The sequence below is a fragment of the Corvus hawaiiensis genome, chromosome 26 (genome assembly GCF_020740725.1).
Source record: "Corvus hawaiiensis isolate bCorHaw1 chromosome 26, bCorHaw1.pri.cur, whole genome shotgun sequence".
Taxonomy (NCBI): Eukaryota; Metazoa; Chordata; class Aves; order Passeriformes; family Corvidae; genus Corvus; species Corvus hawaiiensis.
Genome location: NC_063238.1, coordinates 18049256 through 18071667, shown reverse-complemented (window position 1 = coordinate 18071667; position 22412 = coordinate 18049256). Strand labels below are relative to the sequence as shown.

At 37.2% G+C, this 22412-nt stretch overlaps 1 protein-coding gene across 1 annotated transcript in view; it reads left to right on the top strand.

Moving 5' to 3' along the window:
- CNGB3 (cyclic nucleotide gated channel subunit beta 3) overlaps positions 1-22412 on the top strand; it is a 62595-nt gene that overhangs the window by 36363 nt on the left and 3820 nt on the right. Inside the window, exons 8-16 of the mRNA XM_048287102.1 lie at positions 233-319; positions 2000-2064; positions 4596-4718; positions 11857-11998; positions 12760-12919; positions 13280-13377; positions 14431-14514; positions 16058-16176; positions 20576-20722. Of these exons, the coding sequence (XP_048143059.1) occupies positions 233-319; positions 2000-2064; positions 4596-4718; positions 11857-11998; positions 12760-12919; positions 13280-13377; positions 14431-14514; positions 16058-16176; positions 20576-20722 (1025 nt within the window). The remainder of the gene's footprint in view (positions 1-232; positions 320-1999; positions 2065-4595; positions 4719-11856; positions 11999-12759; positions 12920-13279; positions 13378-14430; positions 14515-16057; positions 16177-20575; positions 20723-22412) is intronic.

Genomic DNA, 22412 nt, shown 5'->3' with positions numbered 1-22412 from the left:
ATGAAACAGATTAAAATCTCAGGCACAGGGGACTCAAAAGCAGGGCAGAGCCAAGCTGTTGGTGTTTTCAAAGAGATAATCTTGCCTGCCAATACTTAGGAAGCTACATGCTTAGCATGCTGACTCTTCAAATATTATTGCAGTCATGATTCAGTCTAAGCAGATTTTTGACAGCAAATAAATACATTATGAATACTATGAAGTTTAAATTGACCTCTCTACTCTTCAACAGCTTGATGTGCTATCAGTGTTTCCATTTGACATTTTATACTTCTTCTTTGGATTTAACCCAGCACTTCGAGTAAACAGGATGCTAAAGGTAAGATCTGTGTCAGTGATGGATGGCTAACCATGCATTGACGTTTTTGCAACACAACAGAAAGTTTTTTATAGTATTGTGGAATATGAAACTTAGAAATTGTAAAATATCTTCAGGCTAAGGCACAACATAACTAAAAAAAAAAATGCAACTCATAGTCTAGCCAAATTAAGCCCTTATTCTCTCATTTTTCTTCTGACTTTATTATTTCACAATTTCAAAAAGTATTTTTTGATTAAAGCTGTTTTTTTCACATTATTTAAATTAGATTAATCTCAAATTACCTGCTTAGTTTTCAAAGATTTTTTAAAAAATCACCGGTTAATGCCAATGTATTTTCCCCTTCTGCTGCTTATGTCAGGTGTTTAAAAGCAAAGGAGGTAATTTTAAGGACAACATAAACTATAGACAGAATATCTATCAAGCACAAACCTACTTTTGTTATCGAGTCCAAGGACACTTGGAGTTGTGTAATGAAAGGTCTGAGAAGGGATTAGAGCAGTACCTAGCAGGCCATGCTAAATGCATTTCTCTGCACACACAAACAACATGTTGAGAAATAAATGGTTTTCATTTAAAGTTGGGGGGAGACACAAGAACTCTGACAATAAAATGAGGGTGCTCCTCACTTTGGTATTCAATAAAACTTCAAAATTCCTTAAATCAGAACGAAAATTATATAAAAGAATGAAAAGTTAAATAGCACCTTGTATTAGGCAATCAGCTGTGTATTGAATAAAAACAAAGAAAAAAAATTCATGCAATCACTAAAGATCAACTGCAAATACTGAACAGGAAGAATTGGATACAGCTGCAGTTGATACCACAGAATATCCTCTAGTAGGTGGTTGTTGATACACATGATTGCTTGCTGGAGAATTACTGGAATTTCAGGAAGAGAAAAAATGCATGTAATTCTCTGTGATCGTGTTGCCCAAGCAATTATATCTGTTTGAATTATATATGTTTGAATTATATATGTTTGAGGAAGTAGGAGTTGTTCATCTGCAGTACTCTGAATAAAACAGCAAGGTTATTTCTGTAATCAGATTAAGGGGACATTCGACACCCAAAAAGACATTTAACTCAAATTTATCTTTGCTTTTCAGTTCACATTTTTGTTAAATGTTTGTCATGGTTTAGGAATAGTATTCTCCAGTTGAATTCTCCCACTAAAACCGTAGGCTATGCACCCTCCTCCCTCCAATTGGAGGCACAAAAGGCATAGAGCACCAGTTGAGATAAGAACAATTTACTGGAAACAGCAATGAGACAAGAAAATGAACACTAACAAGAACATTGCTAATGACAGAGGATATAAGAAAAGAAATTATTCACATGGAAAAACTCCCCAATAATAAACAATATCAGACAGCTCCCTCTGCCAGGTTTTCTCAACAGGAAGGAACACCTTTCTTCCCTGGAAGAGAGAGTCCCTTTATCCCACCCGCAGCAATGATCTGAGGTGATATAGAACAACATCGACTCCTAGCCACGTCCCTCCCAGCTACTGAAAAAATTAACCCTGTCCTGGCCAGAACTAGGACAATGTTTATAGAAAGTTTGATTACTGAAAAATCCATTTTCAAAATGTGTATGTGAATTAATGCCAGTAGTACTATAAAAGAGATGTTTACTGAAAAATATTGATTGGATTACTTTTGTTTGTTTTCCATGCAGCATAACACATTCTTTGAGTTTAATGATCGTTTGGAAGCTATTATGGAAAAAGCATACATCTACAGGTATGTGCTGATAAAACTCAAGTGGCACGCAAAGCTTGGCATAGAATGCATTTCATATGATTTCATGAGTTGTCAGTTAAGCACTGGGTGGAATATGATACATCTTTAACTGTTCAATTTAAAGGGTTTTTTAAAACATCTGTTTTATGGTAATCATTAATATAATATATATAAGGCTTCACTTACATATGAAATCTACCTCAGTTCAGCTGGCCTGGTTCAGGCAAAATATTCACCAAACTGAGGCTGCTGCCAAAATTTAACTGATCAGAAGTATCAGAAAGTAGTTTCTTTAGAGAAAGAGCTTAAGAATACTTTCTTCAGGTTGCTAATAGCAGTTCCAAATCCTCAGTAGCTGTTTATTTGTACTTAATAGGAGTTATGAACCTGAGCCTGTGTCAACATTTTTCTTCAAACATGTTCTCCCCATAAACCTGGCATATACAGAAACTTGATCCTTCACTGCACTGACTACAGTTGGAATGAGGATCAATTCAGCACAGTTCTCAAGTAGTGATTATAACCATAGTCTGCCGAACTGTCACCTTCTGCATTAACAGAAGGAATTTTGGATCCAACTCAAGGAGTCCATGGACACAGCTATGGCAAGTTTCATAGGCCCCTCAGCTGTCAGTGATGCTGATAAAACCCAATGAACCCATCTACTTTGTCATCATTATTGTCAACGTCATCAGGCCTAGTTTACCTTGTGTAATACCAACACCAACAGATTCTTTTCCCTGTCCCAGTTTTGGAGTATGTACTGTTCCTGTCTGTTGGTGCTGCAGAAATAAGTCAGCTACCCTGCAAAGCACTTCTGCCTTGTCAGAGAGCTTTTTAGTGTGATATGTGTTGAGAGCCACAGCTGTGTGTTGCTGCTTGTGTCTTTGCTTCCTGGTCAAAGACCCACTCAGATTTATAATATTAAATCACTTTCAGAATGTAAACTGCAGAATCTAAATATTACAAAGCGAATCTATTTTCTAATTCATAGTTCAGAAAACACTGACTCCCAGTTTTGCTCATTGACAAATGGAGAACAGAGGTAGTGAAGAAGAGCACAATCAGGAGCCAAAAGATCTAAAAAACCCCAGTCTTTTTTCGCAAATTACTGCATTATATTTTAATGTGTCAATCTTTCTTTGGTCTGAGATTGGTATAGTCACACTTTGAGCAATAAGGCACCAATTAACTAGATAATATCAAACTAAGCTTCTACACAGCAACTTGATATACCTGGGGGGATTCTCTTCTCAAACTAAGTAGTTTGAGTTTGTAGGACTAGAGCTAGCAAGAGTTACTTACATCTTATCTTCTCATTGTGATAGATTCAACATATGTCTGGAGAAATATAACATAGCAAAGGTTTCTGGAATCTTCACTCAGACCTCAGGAGTCTTTCATGGATTCAAACTTGAACAGAAGACCTAGCATGGGCAATAGTGCAACATTACTAGATCACAACAGCTATCTGCTGTTCTCTACAGCTTGCAATCCTAAACAGAACTGTCCTGGAAGCATGCCAACTTTTAAACAGAGAAATAATATTCATTTGTGAGCATAAAATAGAAGAAGTGTACACTTAAGTAGTGTACGGCATGGAGAGGCCAAGGACAGCATGCAAAGGCTGAAGAAGCAGCAAAGGAGTGCTTAATGAAGCAACCACAGAGATATTATCTCCCATTAACTTTGTTTATAGGCCTGACTTAGTTAGATCTTATTAAATTTTCATAAAACCACTTATTCAGTTATTCTGCACTGCATACTGCCTTGAGTTCTAGCTGTAGCAGATAAACGCATTACCTACCAGCCTGTGTTTAGACAAGTCCTGTACTTTTCCTACTTATTTATTCCCTGCTTGTATGAGTATCTCAATAGAGATCTAAATCCAGGAGATATTTCTTTTGATCCCCAGGCACTGAACAGAGGATATACAATGAGATCATTATTGTATTAAACAGAAAGCTGTTTGGTGCTTAAGTAGTTCATCATTGATATTGTTCAAAGAACTGGCCATAAGCAAAAGAGCTGGGATTAGGAATGATATAACTCCTGCTGTAGAGACTAAATCATACTATGTAGAGGATCTACTGCAGGCTTTCTACTACAGGTCTTGTAAAGCAGTTCATTTCTGACCTCAGACATTTCTTGGCTTTGGTTCACAAGTTTACAGCCTATCTTGGACAGAGTTTGGGAAACACATTATTTTTTACCATGTACCCTCATTAATATAGTTTCAAATTTCTGGAAATATTCATAGCCATTAAAAGAAGTGGACTATAAACTCCTCAGGGAACCATAATTTAAAAATTTCCCCATGTCAAATATTCTAGGAAAGATATTTATTTGACCTTGGACAGATGTGAGAGATGGGTAACTGCCAACCATTTTTTTCATTGAATCAATACAGGTGGGGAACTACTTAAGTGGATGCTTAACATTAACATTATTAATCCAAAGAAGTAATGGGGTCTATATTAAAAAAAAGGAAAAATATAAGTTGTTTTACAGGAATCTGTTGACTTTTATAGGGTCATTCGAACAACTGGATACTTGCTGTTTATCTTGCACATTAATGCATGCGTGTATTATTGGGCTTCAGACTATGAAGGAATTGGCAGCACTAGATGGGTATATGATGGCGAAGGAAACATGTAAGTCCTTTTCTCTTGCAAGAGATTTTTGTTGATTTTGCCCCTTCCTGCTTCCCCATCCTTCTCCCATGCCACTGCTTGCAGGGTATGCCCTTACTTTATAAGTGCTTGGATAGCAAACTTTTAGCACCATGACTGCTGATTAGGAGTTTTCAATACTAACACATATTTGGAGGGCAGGTGCAGTGAATAATCAGTTCACCACTTTCAGCTTTTATAGGTTTATGAGTCAGTGCTAAGTACTAACTTAATTAAACATTTAGAAAGCAACAAGGGTCATAAATTAAACTTACTGATTGCATATGCACCTGGGAACTGTTAGAAGGATTGTATAGCAATCCCTCAAAGGAAACACAGGGATAATTTGGGAGTTCTTTTGCTGCCACACAGCACTGTGTCGTTAAAGTGCAACATTTTAGTCCCTCTACACCACAGTGATTGGTCTGACAAAATTCCACCAGCTCTCTCTGATCTTTTGAGGAGATCATGCTTAAACATGTGGCAGAGTGTCTTCAGGGGAAACACTGGATATTGGCACAATTTTCCACAAGCTCCTTATGACAGCACTAGTTGGGTGCCAAGGAACATTTATGAAGGTGATAGAGGAAGTAAGAGAAAACAGCGCAGTCATAATATATTCTGTGCATAGTCTTATAAAGATATATCTAGCAGGTTCAGTTGTATGAACATTCATTTCTTTCAAAGGCTATAATATAGTTAAAGCCACAGAAGCTCAATTTGTTCTTTGATTACATTCCTTGCAAAACCACATATGGTATCCTACTGCTGTCATAAATCACCTAAACAACTTTTCACCTTTCTCTTGGAGATGTGCTCCTCTTGTTTGTAGTTTTGTCAGACTTACAAGTTTAGTGTCAAGTCACTGTCTTGAAAGACTAGAAAATAGCCTTTGAGAGCAAAACACACTTTGTGTAAAGCAGCACTGATTTTTAATAAGTAGGGTTGGCTCTTGAAAAAAATGACGTCTGAAGTTTTCAAACACCACTAAAATACTCAGCTTGAGTACTGCAGTCAGACCTGCAGGCAGGGTCATTGAGCTTAGTGGGACCACTTATGTAAGTGAAGTTATAGATGGGTATTTATCTGCAGGATCGAGGTTTGCAGAAATCTGACAAAATTCAGAAGCAATTTCCATTATATTTTTTGCCAATGTGATTCTTGGGAATACTTGCCTCATAATTAAAAAATAAGGTACATGAGAGTAAGAAACCTGAAAACTCTGAAAATAGAGAGTTTACTCAGTCTTCAAGCTTCTTCAGAACAGTCTAGAGAACAGGCAAGAAAGAATTACCTGTTTTTCACAGAGAAAAATATTTCACATTTTGCTCAGAGAAACAATCAGTAGAAATTATTTACTGGCTTTGCCACAGACAATGCAGTTGTGCCCTCACAATGGCCAGGTTTTCTAATATTTTGTGATACCTTTTCCATTAGGAGACAAAAAAAAATTCTCAAATGAAGTCACACTGCAATCACATGGAATTAGAGCAGATTTGTTCTAGAAACAATGATAATAAAATGAGAATTCAAGTTCTGCATTAAACTGAGATTCTGAAATAAAATGCATATTTGGGTATATAAATATCCAAATACAAGAAAAGCATTGACCTGTTGGAGCAAGTCCAGAGGAGGCCACTAAGTTAATCACAGGTCTGGAGCACCTCTCCTTTGAAGACAGGTTGGGAAAGTTGGGACTGTTCAGCCTAGAGAAGAGAAGGCACTGGGGAGACCTTGTAGCACCATCCAGTACCTAAAGGGGAGCCTACATGAAGGCTGCACAGGGAATTTTTACAAGGGCATGCAGAGATAGAACAAGGGGGAATGGCTTGAAACTGAAAGAGGACACATTTGAATTAGATATTAGGAAGAAGTTCCTACTATAAGGGTGGTAAGGCACTGAAATGTTGCCCAGAGAGGTTGTGGTCTCCCAATCCATGAAGGTGTTCAAGGCCAGGCTGGATGGGGCTCTGAGAAACCTGGTCTAGTGGAAGGTATCCCTCCCCATGGTAGGGAGGTTGGAACTGAATAATCTTTAAGGCCCTTTCCAACCCAAACCATTCAATGATTCAATGATATATCCATGTAAACCTCATTAAGCCATTAATCTACTTCATCTTGACAACTGGTTGGTGAATGTCTGACTTTATTCTTTTGCCTGTATCTAACTCATGCGGGAATATATAGTACCATGAACATGGAACCCCAAAGAATATTCCACAATGAGCTGCATTTCGTAAAGTATAGCTTTGTATCCCACTAACATCAAATGCTGACTGTATGGGATAGTCATTGCCTTAGAGAATTAGGCATGACATAAAATGTAATCATCAAATGTTTGAGGATTTTTTCACACAGAGAGGCATTGTGTGAGCATTAGTTATAACTGGAGATGCAATGTGAATTTAAACTTATCAGACAAGATACTTCTAGGTATATTCATTTATGTGGAAAGCAGATATAAGAACAATATGTCAGGAAAAGTGACTAGTACTGCAGCATACATTATGGCACAGCAGTGAACATATAATTTGCTTTCACAGAGCGTTCAGGGTTGACAGTATTTGAAGCAAAATATGCCAGTAGTCTCACAAAGAATGGGAACATATTCAGAAAGGTTAGGCAAACATAGCTACTTAGCTAACTTTAACAAAATGACAGCAAGCAGTTTGACAAGTAAATCAAAATTCTAGCCATCTCAGATTACACTGACCCACAGCAAATGATCTGGCACTGATTTAGTGGCATTAATGCTTTATGTAGAATCCCTGCTGTGTCCATAAAATATTGATAGTTATGGCCAAAACCAGTTCTTAAAAATGTCAACACTCCTAGGACTTTTTTTCCTTTTCCAGGCTAAAAATAATTAACAGACAACAGTTTCCATTATCAGTTGGATTACATACATGTTCCTGAGCAGGCACACTAGCTGATGAGCTAAATCTGTAAGTAACAGCTATATGCAACACTCAAACCACAAGCAAAATTATCAAAGTAGTGCTTCTGCAAATTTCTGCAAGCTCTATTCTTTTCCAGTTCCTGTCCAGGAAGTGTTAGTGTCAGTGCAAGATTTGAGTTCTTTTGCACAGCAGCCTTCAGTCAAATCCCTTGACTTGAGGCGTAAAAGGCAGTCAATTTTGCCTCCCTGCAACACACCCAAATTAGCCACACACAATGTTTCCAGCATTAAAAGTGCACTCGTGAGCTCGAGTGGGCAAGACCTCAGTCTCTCCTAATGCAGAAGCACAGCACCACTAAGGCAAAACCAGAGTGTAGAGTCTGTGCAAGGACAGTAGCAGCATATTGAAAAGGTCTCTTTAAATGGACAATTTCAACTATATGTGTTTATTTACAATCTAATTTAACTACCTAAGTAAAAGATCAGTCTCCCCAGTTCCTGAGGAAAATGGACAAATCCTTTTCAAGGGATTCAATGTAATGTCATTGTTCTGAATTGTCCCAAGGAAGTATATCTCTTTCATCCCCGTTCACAGAGAAACTGAAACTAGGGAGCTGAAATTCTCATGCAAACCCTCCAGGTCAGCAGTAAATTTAGGCAAAACAAATTGTTTCACTTTGCTCATGGTATACTTCTGCTGTTTGCAAGTCATCCACAAGCAGTCTGCAAAATTCTTTGGCAAATTTAAGACACCTATTTGCATCCCAATTATGTTTTTCTGTAGCTTGCTGCCTTCCTGTTCTGAGGACAGACTTAGTGGATGTCTGGAAGTCCCAGAAAATGGTCACTGTACGTGTCTAGAGCAATTCCTCTCCTTTTCTATGCATTGCCCAATGCACAGTGAGACTGACAAATCTTGAAATGTGTCTCCTGGGTATCAGCTGTGCATTGCTCTTGCAATAGGTCTGATGTGCCAGTGTTTGCTATGCAAAGACAGTTTTGTGCCTCCAGACAAGCTGTGAATGCACAGCCCAACTCACGTGTCGGACTTTCAGACCTGCTACCCACAGCAATACTTTTTTAGGTAAAAATGTTATAGTTTCCTCAGTGTGTCTGAGATCATCAGACCCGAAGGCACCTGATGAACACATCACTCTAGAAGAGGTATCAAGAAGGAATTCATTAGTTTATAAAGGCTGCTTCTTTACTCTGCTTAAACCCATCCTGGCTGTAGTCTGAGAGAAGTAAAAAATGAGAGCCCTGAAACAATGCCTACCTGGGCTGAAATGATTGTGTGAGTACCACCTTAAAAGCTGAGAGACACATGCACAAAGACTTGATACCTGCACTAAACAAAACCATGAAAGAAGTTTAGTGTATTCTGAAATGGACTTTTCTGAAAAAGATATTTCTATTGGCATAATATTACAAGGTATCTTATTTGTAGTGTTTCTGAATGTTTTCATACCTAGGTTTTCTTTTTAAGGGAAAATCTAGTAGTTTGACTGCATGAAGGATAAACATACTCTCTATGATGCACAGAGGGAAAATCCCTTTCTTGTCTCATGACTGTTGTTTACTTCAACAGTAATTTTATAGCAGGCTGGTAAGCTGTATAGTGAACAGTGATGGTTTCCAGACACATGCTGATAGGAAGCAGAGCTGCTAATACTGTTAAAATAGGAGTTTGTTTTTTCTGGCTTTCCTTAAACAAAATTTACAATCTCATTTCTCCCGTTCTTAGGGAAGAAAAAAGCTGCTCTGTACTTCAGCTGTGCAACTTCCATTTCAGATCAAAATAAAAATGCATAAATGGAGAAAGCCTGTGCCTAAGAGATAGAGAATATCATGTGCCTCTGCCAATAGAAAGTTTCTTTTGAAGTAAAATTACAGAAGAACACAGTGTATTAACTACATCTTAAGAAAGGGGTAGGCAGATATAAAAAAAAATCTCACATTTTGGACATACAAAACTGCAAAGAAGAGCGTGACCCCTAAATTCCTCTGAGGAGCTGCTTTCATTCTTTGTAGACATTCCCAGAATAAAGATTATATTGTCTATCATGGTGGGGTTCGCAAACTTGGCATGCAGAGCCATTGTGGGTGAGGGAATTGCTTAATTACTTTTGTTTCCTAAAGTAACTAGCACAGAACTAATGTTAATTTCTTTACTCTTATATTACCCAATTATACATGTTTCAAGCACCACAGCATTCTCAGTTATGGCAAATCAATATAATATTAATATGCTTTACATGATAATTCCCCTCAGTCAAGCTAGAAGCATGATTTTATGCCTAAATATGTAATTCTTCCAAAACGGACCTGAGTCTTTTTCTTATTATTTGTTTATACTACAGAAGTCTAAGAAAAAGCTGCTACTTATGCATACTTTGCTGGAAACATGCACACGTGATTTTTTTTAATCCCAAAATATTGAAAATATTGAAAATATTGTTGTGGCATAATCCAGCAGTTCATTTTGCATCCCTAACAAGGAAAATGATAAGATGAAAAATATGCAATGCATTTTTTATTTGAGGACTCTGAATGAAAATGGCCAGTTCTGACTGTGAACATCTAAAACTAGAAAACTATGGTAAAAGTGGTCATTGTTAATGCATTTTATTAATCTGCAACCAAGAAAAAAGTGACTTTGTAATGAAAAGCAGAATCAATTGCTAAGTAAAGCCTTACATTTTAGGTGAAAAACTTGAAAATGCTTTCAAGTGATTTAAGAAAAAACAAGCCTCATTGGAATTGGTTGTTATTGTGATTTTATTTTCTCGCACTTGCACAAAACCAACCCTGTATTATTACATGAATGTCCCAATATAGGAGTTCAAATCTTAAAAAGAGAGAAGTCTGAAAGTGGAGGCCATTAAATAAAATATACACCTAAGGTCTGCAAGCAGACCAGGTGGCCTCAGGTTCAGAGCAGGCATGTGAGACTTTCTATTTCAAAACAAACTTATCTCCAAAAGTATTTCTTCTCTGTCTTAGTGTTTGGGGAGGGTTGTTTGGTTTTTTTTAAATTATTATTTAAAACTCAATAAAATTCAACAAACATAAGGTATCATCATTGCTTCAGAAGCAGTAGTCACAGCTGATATAATAGAAAATCCCACTTTACAATTAAGGAAAATTAAGTTCCACTCCTAATCATCAGCAAAGCTGAAGTTTGATTGTACAGAAACTTAGGAAGTCACATTCTAATTAATAGCAGGCTTTAAAAAATATATCTAAAACAATTACTTGTTTGCTCAGAAAATAAGGAAATTATAGCATTCTCACAACAATAATTTGAACTAGTTATTCCCCACTGCAACGCTGCATTGTTGTGGTTCAATGTTCTAGAATGAAATTTAAACCAGGGGTTTAGAGATGCCAAGGCACTTTTTTAAAGCATTCTCTCCAGGTCATTTGTTGCTTTCATAAATTTGTGTTATCATACTAGTAGAAATACACGACTCGAAGGCAAAAGACTCTGTAGTAAAGAAGGCAAGAAAGAGTTTGTTAAGGTGACAGAAGGAGTTGTGGAGACTAGCAGCTAGGAGATGTTAATAGAGGAGTCAACCTTTCAGTGCTGAATTAGTGAGGTGGTTTAGAGAAGCTGGATTAACACACAGCTCATGGAAATACATAACTTGTTGGACATAACCCAGGAAGTAGAGCCATTGAAGGGTGCTCAGAAGCAGACTGGGAAGAAGACCAACATGGTTAAAGGACATGGAAGAAATGGACACAAGAAGAACAATATTGCATTTTTCATTCCCACCATAAGGCTTCGCACTGGTGTCATCAAGTGAAAGCCATGAAAGGGGCCTTCAGGTGTTTGAGCATCCAGTATGCTGCTACAGAGAGACTCTGGGCAGTCTCTAACACTTTTACACTGCTTCTGACCATCTTCAGCAGGAGCATTCTAGCACTGTAATGTCCATCTTGGCAATTTTGTACACAAGTCTTCTGTAATGCTACGTAGAGTTACTAGAGAACAGTAAATTAGAGCTGCATTTCCCATACATTCTTATTTTGCTCTGAGAACATTCAGCTCAACCTGACCTATGTAACTATCATTTATAAATTCATAACTCTTCATAAAACGGTGAAAGTCTTTTGGACTGAAAAGCATCACTGAAAGGCCCAACTCAGGTAGGCATATGCTTAACTTCAAACACATAAGTAGCTACAGTCTAAGAAAAATGCTGTTTGTATCCACAGGTACCTGAGGTGTTACTACTGGGCAGTTCGTAGTTTAATCACCATCGGTGGCCTTCCAGAACCACAAACACTGTTTGAAATAGTTTTTCAACTGCTGAATTATTTCATGGGCGTCTTTGTCTTCTCCAGTTTAATTGGTCAGGTACATAAAATAATCAATAATGTTATATTCAAATTACTGTAATGTAGTGATAATATATTCAATTTAATGGAGTTTATTTCTGGGATAAAGTTTAGTTTCCATCCTCTATTTTAATGTCAAACATACTCAGTCTTCTGATAAATACACATGTTTAATCAGTTCCCTGTTTTTAGCTCTTTTGTACATAATTTGATTTAAAGCCAATGAACATTAACTCACTCACTTTCTAAAAACTGAATTACATTTGAGTTGAAATGTTAAATGAAGTTCCTGCACTAAAAACTTAAGGGTCACCTTTTAGCTCTCAGAGCTTAGGACTGATCTCTTAACTATTTAAACAGTGGCACAATTTTAGTCCTAGTGGTGTCAGATGATGTTATTACAGAAATTCAGCCCAGTTTGCTTCAATTCTGACTTGCATTGCATGCCAAATGCAGAATAGCTTTACTATGGATTTTTAAGAAAAGTATTATCTATAATTTTCATCCATGTCTAGAAATATAAGACATAAGAATAAGCTAAAACCCAGAAATTACTCCTCTAAAATCATAACATTACACTTTCCAAGACAATCAGATTAAATCTGTAATGTTTCTGAAAAACCAGATGAAGTACAAAACATTCAAAACATGCAGCCAAATGCATAATTAATCAATGATTTTGCAAAAAGTATTATATTATTTTTATATGTTGCTGACAAGATTTTAAAATCAAGACTATTTTTTACGGAAATGTGTAGTGACAACAGTTGATGCTTGCAGATGAGAGACGTCATTGGAGCAGCAACAGCAGGGCAGAACTACTTTCGTTCCTGTGTGGACAACACTGTCTCCTATATGAACACTTATTCTATTCCCAAAATGGTGCAAAATCGTGTTCGAACTTGGTATGAATACACATGGGACTCTCAAGGAATGCTGGGTGAGGATTTCCAATTCCAGTTGCTTAGCATGTCTGAGTGAGGGAGATTGTATAGATACAGATATTGGGTGAAATTCACATTTCTCCTTTTCTGAGTTGCATGTGGGAAGTGAGAGGAGGGTGCTCAACTTACTTTGGAAAAGAACGGAACTACAAAGCAATACGATTCTTATTACTTCACAAATTCTATTCATTAATACAATGTTTTGGTAATAATTTTAGACAAGATATATTAAGCATCTTAGTAAAAGCATATTAGCTGCTTCCTCACTTGAACTCATAAATGTTAGAATAACTCCATTAAGTTATTTTTGCTCATTTTTGTGGACATTCCTTTGTCTTTTTTTTTCTTTTTTTCAGATGAATCAGAATTACTGGAGCAGATGCCAGTCAAAATGCACTTGGCCATCGCAATTGATGTGAACTTTGCCATTGTCAATAAAGTGGACCTATTCAAGGCAAGTAGTTTTAGAGGAGAATGCAGAAATATGTGGTATTCCGTACAGAAATCTTGTCTTGTGCATCTTGCAACACTTAAGTACGTTTGTTAGCATACAAGGCAAAATAAGTCTAAGAAATGTCTCAGTGAATGGAGACATCAGAACAAACCCAAGCGCCTGCATTTGGATTTCTTTTGAGTTAAGACAGTGATCTTTAAAGAAAGCAAATGAGACTAAGGCAAAATCCTGTTACAACAACATACTGTAGTTGATGGTATGGTCAGACTGTGAGTGAGTTCAGAGTATAACTAATCTCAAGAGTCAGACAGAGAATAAGCTAATTTTTTATGCAGTCCACCTTGCTGTAGCCATCCAGGTGTGCCTGAGAGATCACCCATGCTGTGTTCTGGCAGTGTAACATTGCTGTAGAGAAAGCTGCTTCAAAGTCAATTTTTGTGCAAAGGAGCTTTTTCTCTACTTATCATGGTAGTTTGGCAGAGCTACAATTTAAATGTGTACTTAAAATTGTATTTCTGGCACAAAAGCAAGGAGACCCTGAGTTTTTAGAAGTACACACAGCAAATTTTCTTGTTTCACATTTGCAAGAAATCACATGTTGTATCTGTATAAACATTACATGGCTGTACAGTTTTTCCATACTTGCTGAAGGAATGGAGTTCATAGATTCATATCAACATTTGACATGATCTGCTTTTTTCCCCCGGATCAGTTAAAAAAAAAAAAAAAAAAAAAAAAAATCCCATAAAATTCCCATAAAAGACACATAAAGCTCTGAACATAACACTAACTGAGCTTCCTCTGAAAATCTGGACATACAGAAACTCACTTTGTAAAAAAATGAAAATATGTTCAACCCATAGAGAACCTTATAAGTACTTGAAATAACAACTCTTTCAGTCTTTTCTCAGCTCTAATAGCTGATCTTTATGATCTTTTGAGTTTGCATTCCACTTATGGAATCCCTGGGTCATTCCTATATTGTTGGCTTTTGAGGCACTAATAGTCACTTTTAATACTGAATTAGCAGAGTGATCAACTCTATTTTAACAGGGCTGTGATACGCAGATGATACATGACATGCTGATAAGGTTGAAATCCATTGTGTATTTACCTGGTGACTTTGTCTGCAAAAAGGTGAGCATTCTTGTCTTGTTCAAATAAGAATTATACTATGTATTTTAGAAAAAGAGTTCAAATACCGGTCAACAATGTCCTTTAAATAAAATTAATCCTGACTGAATTAGAAAGCGTAAAATTAATTAAGCTACTCTGTGTAGTAACAACAAATGTGCTCTCAAATTTCAACCTAGAGCAAGACAATATGGATTTTATTACTTACATTACTAAACATGAAATTATAGTAATATGAGAAAGCATTTAATGTAAATAGGGCTTATCTAATGATACCTCATGAAATTTTAATATTTAAAATGGATCAAACTTACTGTTTCTATACTTCTATGCATACAAACCCAGCCTACAGATCTCAGTCTATGAGGCTTTGCCAGTGCTTCATTTGTGTACTCAGACACTCTTAAGTAGAATTATCTAAGAATGTAGAAAATATACTGCATCCCATAAAGCTCCTTCCAGCAGGATCTGCTCTACTTTCACTCATAGCTCAGAGCCATCTCCAGGTTTCCAGCTGAATGATGTCACACTGTCTCTTAGCAAAGACGCCTACCTTGTCTCAGCATTTTGGCTTAAACCTGGCCAGACAGGTAGTTCACAGGCAAATAGCTCAGCTTCTGACCAGTTGGCCCAAGTGCCTTTTCAGAAAGCATGTAAACATAAGGCAAAGTAAGATGCAATTAAGACTTGGGGGGATGAATAGTAATCCGTACTATCACTGTTCTGGCAAGTGACCCACAGGTCCCGCTACATCCAGAAGTGACCATCAGAACTCCTGAAGTTGTCTTTAGCAGTTCTGGTCCAACATGTTGACTAAGGTCCTGTTCCCTCCAAGAGTTAAGCATACAATCCTCCTCCAGAATGCTGGGTTAGTTCCACTGACTCCGCTGTGTAGAAGTCAAACATTTGTGAATACACTGAAGGATGAAGTGTGTCCCTTCAAAGACCAATCCCAGGATTACTGTTGGCTAAGAAGGGTGGAAGAGTAGTTTGGTGTGTTTGCTTATACAATGCACAGCATAAAAGGATCTTAGACTAGATGGGGCTCTGACACAGCAGAGAGAATAAAGGACAGCAACAGATTCAATGTCTTGGTACTGCAGTCTGATGCAAACGGTTCTTACCAAAGATGGATTATGAGAAATTGAAGTATCAACTTATTACAGCTTGATTCAGAGCTAAAAGGCCTCTCACTTGTATAAATCTACTGTGTGAACAACAACCATAGCAATCTTATTAATGCTGCAACATGTAGTAGGGAATGTTGGAGCCACATTCCGCTTGGATGCATTTTGGTCTCACCCTACTTCACCAAGGAGATGCTGCATGCAAGCTTGGAGGACCAAGTGAAGAGATAGGAAGTGCAAGTCCCTACATTTTCAGTCCTGGCTTTGTTGCTGCTGCTTTTTCACTTTTAAAACTAAATTGCTGCTTTGCCTCATAATAGCAGTACACCCTCTGTTCACAAGAGAATAGAGAGATATTTAAAGAAGAACAACAAAAAACACTGCTAAAACATGGGTTCTTTATGTGTTTGTATGCCCAGGGAGAGATTGGCAGAGAGATGTACATCATCAAACAGGGTGAAGTTCAAGTCCTTGGAGGCCCTGATGGTACCAAAGTCCTGGTTACACTAAGAGCAGGAGCTGTATTTGGGGAGATCAGGTAGGTCCATCACCATTTTTAATACTTTTTTTAGAACTTGTCAAATAATCAGTGGTTGTTTAACTTCTCTGTGGTAAGCATGACAGCTATCAACAAAGAGGACACTGAGGAAGGAGATGCAGGTAAGTGAAGGAAAATATAAGTGAAGCATCAGTGATTAACAGGGTAAGATCTGAGCCCAGTGTTTTGATCGACGTACACAGGGATATACAGACAAATTTCTTCTTTGGCATTTTAAAGATTTAACACATCTCCCTGTTATGCTGTCTGCAATACAGGAGGACCAAATGCATTTTATTGTGTTGTAATAAGAAGAGGTGCCCTTAAACAGCAGCTGGCAAAGATGAAAATTAATTTCCAACAAAATAGATACAAAAATCTAAAATAGCAACAAAAAATCGTTCATTTAGGAGCTGAAGTAGGGATTAAATTACTGAAAACCAGACATCCCAATTTGAAAAATTATTCCTTTAAGAGCATACAAAAAAAGAAAAAGCTGGATAGATCAGATTTTTTTGTCTGAATTTATCTGGATGAGAACTTTTTTCTGGTGGCTACAAATGGTTTTTATATTCTGCATGTACTTTCTATGCAAAATTCATTAACTCTTATGTGCTATGTTCCCCAATTAGCCAATTAAGTGCTAGTATTTAGGCACTGCACCCCCCTGCTGAGGTTGACCCAAGGAAAAGTAATAAAATAAATGTGCTGCTGGATCTAATAAACTGGATCCTTGGTTTATTCCAGTTAACTTCCTGTTATTGTTAATCCTCTGGCTGGTAGCTTTAATCTGGCTTTTGAAAAGCAGTAATCAGCTCTGTGCCAGGTTTACATTTGTCTTCTAGTTGTGTCTACCTTTGTAGTAGGGGGAACATTCCTGTTTATCCTATGATATGTGTACAGAACTTGTGGACCTCAAGTGGAAAACATCTGATAAATCTCACAGTTACGGAACTTGCTCATTAAGTGGGAAAGAAATTATATCAGCTCTTTGAGAGAAGGTTATTTGGAAGGTATTTATCCGTGTGACAATATAATACCTGAGTGAAGCATCCAAACAAAAGGCTGGACTGTAACTTATGCAGAAAGACTGAGAATGAACTCATCAATAAGGGCTGAATAATGAAAAGACAGAAGAAAAAGCTAAAGCAGCCCCCATATGTAACATATACATGTTTTTTCAATTATTTATTAGCCTGGTATTTGAAGTGAGAACTTTGTATTTTAAACTGAGAAATGTTAACTGCTGGTTTTAAAACAAGGAAGAGATTTTTACACTTTTGATCTAACACAGGTGAGCGCTTGTTTCCACGTGAGAACCATGCAATGACCTTTAAAGATTCATTTCCCAGTACGTCCTTCTTTACATATTTGCCAATATGGACAGCAAAGCCCTCAGCAATGCTATAATGCTACACTTCTAGTCTTGTTTTATTCATGACTGACCTACTGCAGCAGCAAACCCATTCAGACACAAGAAATTTGCATATAAAATGTCAGGCAGTGGATAAACTCGAGGAGAAAAACCACAGCAACTGGCAGACATGATGCACTAAGTGTATCAGTAGAGGTATGCTCTTCCTTGTGGCAAGGTGCTAGAAAATAATGAGCTTGTATTGCACCTTTTTTTATAAATTTTGTCAAGGTCTTCTGAATACAGAATACCACAAGAAAATGGAAAAAATATTCTTTAATGGATTACATACGACTTCTTTTAGGACATCCAAGTTTTCCTCTCACTCCATAACAGTTATAACCTGATGTCAGGCTGATTGCCTTCTGATTTCCATTTCAAGATTTGTTTAGAGAAATACGTCAGCCTCCTTCTGAGTGGTTTAGGTACATGATTTATAAGATGCTGCTATTTAATCTCACTCTGTTCAAAATGCATGTAAATGATGCTTAGAAGTCTCCGGGACAAAGGAATTAAAGAAAATAAAAACTGTTTATTTCCAAAAAATGCCCTGAATTATACTTTCAGCAAGAAAGCCAATGCAAGAGAAATGATCAAGCATGTCCCTTGCCAATTTCATCCTTGAAAATTATCACAGAAAGAGATTAAGTAATAGGAGTTCCAATTAACATTTTACCCCCACTGCAACTTTCCTGTATAGATAATATCAGTTTGGAGAAGCAAAATAATTTCAGAATCAGAAGCAAACAGATTGTTGCCTTAATGAGAGCCTGTCAGCACAGACAATTCTGAATAAGAGAAAATCAGTTATAACAACATTTCACTAGCCCAGAGAAAGTTACACTTGAAGCCAGATGTCCTCATTCAACCATTTACTGGTATTTCACCAGAGCTATTTCCTATCAGAAAATGTTACTTCTGGAAAAACTAAAACATTTCTCCATTTTATGTAAAATTTTGACAGGAAGATCTCTAAATATTTGATCTCAGCTTCAGCTTTCAGCTCTTTTGTAATTTTAAATTTTATATAAAAATCCAAACTACAGGGACTATTTAGTTTTGTGAACGATGACATTTTCCATTACTTTGGCCCAGGATTTCCCTCAAAGTGGCAGCTGCTGCTTTTCAGTGGGCTCTGCCCTTTGGAGTTTGACATCCTTCTCAGAAGCAAGACCCAGACTTATTTCCCTTTCCTGATTTACCAGTTCTCCTCACATGCCCATGGGTGCCCAGCTGAGGCATCATAACCCTGCATGTTCAGCTGATTACAAAAGTCATTCCCCAATTTCAGTTAACGCAGCTTCCTACAGAGATCTATAAAAACAATAGATAAGCTGAGCCATCACTCTGACAACTTTATAGCTTGAAATTTAATTTGCTAGCATAAGAATTCTAAGGTTATCAACTTGTACTAATATTGCATCATTTCAGGCTGACAACTGGAGTAAAAAATGTTAGGTAAAGAAAACAAATTTTTTGATTAATATAGATGTTACACTAACACTGCAAAGCAAATGTATCTGTTTTAAAAAATTTGGTCATATAACTCTTCACACACTAACCAAACCAGACTGAATGCTGAAGTACGTAAGTCCTCCGTCAAAGATAATTCTGTTTGAGCAAAGACTGCTTTACTTGTAAAATTCACCTCACATTACCACCATAATGAAAAACCTGATCTCTTTAGTCCTCATCTACCTTGATAAAATGAGCTTTCTGTTAGGAAAGACTAAAAATGATTGTTCAATGGCTTCTTGAGAAGTGATTCAGCAGAGCTCAAAAGGTGTTTGCAATTTTCTTTAGCAGCTTTTCCTACTGTGCAAAGAGTTTTATTCTGTCTGAGGAATTGTACAGAATTGTAAAAAGAAGACGATAAACTGCATTTTCAGCTTCAGTTCATGTATTGATTGCTGTCTTGAGTTGCAGAAAAACACTCTGTGAGCATGTAAAAATAGCCTTGCACACACAGTTGCAGAGGTTTCCTACTATCCTTTATCAATTAAATATAGTATCTATATGATTCAATAGTTGGAAATATGTTCTAAAAATATCTTTAATATTGAAACAAATATTTATATATCCTTGATTATTACTTCAGATAGGTATCAGTTCCTGTTTACTGGGGCCCAGAACATCTTTTATTAATAACTTTCAAATTCAGATAATACTAAATGTTCTCCAAAAATATTCATTCATTGGGAAATCTTTAAAGGACAAATTTTAGGGTAGATCTTGAATACAGTGATAGAGCAATTTTAGTACTAAGAGTAAAATGCAAATTCTCTTACTTATCAGCACAGCTGAGAAGTGAAGTCTCTTCAATTGCTTAGTGCAAGATGAACAATTTATTTTTATTTGTACATCTATTTTTTTTTTTTTTAGATATCCTCCCTCTGGCCAACTGCTGCTGGCTAAACAGATCTAATGCCTTACGTTCAAAACAAAATAGCCTTCTTTTTCTGGCAGACACATTTGTAACTGTCAGTCTGGAAGACCTTCCTAAGATGTATCATTTAACTTGCCAACATTCAAATGTGAGATGTGGTATGTGAGAAAACTGAAAACTAGAGCCCCACAGAAGTTTTTCACTCAGGAAAGAAAACCCTTGGGGGAGAATCATTCATTCTCTGTAAATAATGCTGCTCTGCTACTGATGCAAATAACTTTCAGCAGTAAAATTGAGGAAATGCCAAGTTCACATGAGGACTAAAACAAGTGCAGCCCGAGCTGTGGGTATCTCTTAGCAGAAATGTCCCTCCGTAGCAAAACTTTTCACAGTCCTTAGCATCTGCCTGACCAACAGTGACAATTTGCCTTCCTGAGACGGGATTTCTAATCCCATCCGCACAGGGCCTTTACAGAACACTGGATAGAATAGCCAGCTCCATAAGTGAGCTTTACAGTGACTTTAATGGAGAACCACCAGCAAAGAGATTCCTCACTAGGGCAAGTAACACTGACTGATGAGGTTTATTTTCATTCCAGCCTATTAGCTGCAGGTGGAGGAAATCGAAGGACTGCCAACGTGGTGGCTCATGGTTTTGCCAACCTTTTCATTCTGGACAAGAAAACACTCAATGAAATCTTGGTGAACTATCCTGACTCAGAAAAACTTCTCATGAAGAAAGCAAAGTATGTCCTAATAACAGTTTTTAAATCATATCATTTAGCAGTAGGATGGACAGTTTTGACTTCTAGATGATTTGCATTCGTTTCTTGGGAAAAGTAACAGTTGTAAACACATTTGGTGTTAGAGGTCAGATTTGCCTGGTAGTTTCTAGCAGAAAACGTGGTCTTGGAAAGAATCCCAAAGGCTGTGGAAATGTGGTAAGTAGAATGAAATCCTGAAGGTAGTTGCCTTCTGCATTGTATTTAAGGTAACAAAAAAAATAGGAGATAAGTATACATATCAGGACTCCTTACATTGTCAAGAAAGAAACTGCAGGACAGATGTCAGTTAAGGAATAGGTTTTCAAAGATGCAACAAAACACTGGCAATTAATTCTACAGAGATATGCTTCAATGCATCACAGACTTGAATGCATTTCCAAAACCTTAAGCAGCAGTTAGGAATGTATTTAAAGTAAGGCCTGACAAGATGGAACTATACAGATTAGATACCTGTGCATTTTGTTCAAAAGCATTCCAAAATGGGACTTCAAACCAAGAGTGCTTTCCACCTTCCTATGGCTGTAGCTTTCTAGGATCACCATTTTCACAGCTTTGAACAGGCAAAGTATTGTCAGATTTTGTCATAAAAATTATGACAAAACAAGTACCTTGCTACCTTGTAAAAGGTCCAAATACTTGAAACAGTTTTTCATTATTCGTATGCTTCAGCACTCCTGTTGTTCTCAGCTGTTGCCTGGAATGGCTATCAAAGGTTGGAAGGTTGGTCCCAGACTTGAAATTCCCCCCAGAGAAGACTAAACACAGCACGGGAGAGACGTTTTGTCTTTCAGAAGTGCTAGCAAATGGCTGCATTCATCATGTTGTAACAGCCCTGGTAGTCAAACAACAGTATCTTGAGAATCATGATGCCCCTGAGGAACAAGGAACCCAGACACAGAATGGGCTGACTGCTCAATTTTCAAAACCAGCATTAACAGGTAGAAAAGGGGAACAAATCCACTGACCAGTGATCCCAGCATGTATCATTCCTGACTTTTCTCCAGCTTTTATCTAAACAGTAGTATGACCATCATTCTTTGTTATTTCTGTCTCTGTCCCACACTGCCTCTTCTGCTTTCTTGTCCCTCCTAGGCGTATTCTGCCCATTCATTAAATTCTGTTTCCTCCTTGCCTTTCTCAACCAAGGAGCTTAATCATTCACTTTTTGTATCTGCACTCTCATTTGAGCTCAAAGACCTCTCTAGGTATCAGCCTAAAACGAGGACATCCTGTTTAAAGATATGGAGTACCTGCCCTGTGCATGAGGACATGGATTTTGCTCACCTGTCTAGGCATCCACAAATTCTGCCAAAACTAGGCACCAAGAGGAAATTTGTGCACTGTTTTCATCAAGACTGTGGTTATGTTTGGTTTTGGAATGAAGTAACCAGTTGTTCTGCCCTGGAAGGTTTACAATAGAGTTCTCTACGGTCGTCTGACACCCTTAAAGAGCTCCTTGAAATAAACTGAAAGCACTTATTCAAGCAAGAAATTCGTTCTATTATTACCTGGCCAAATTATTGGCCCTGTATTATTATGTAAAAACCCTGTATAGTTTTTACATAATAATGCAAGATGCTGAAGTGCTCTTTTAAAATTTATGACAACAAAATTAAAAAAAAAAAAGTAAAGCCTTCGCTTCTGAAATTCC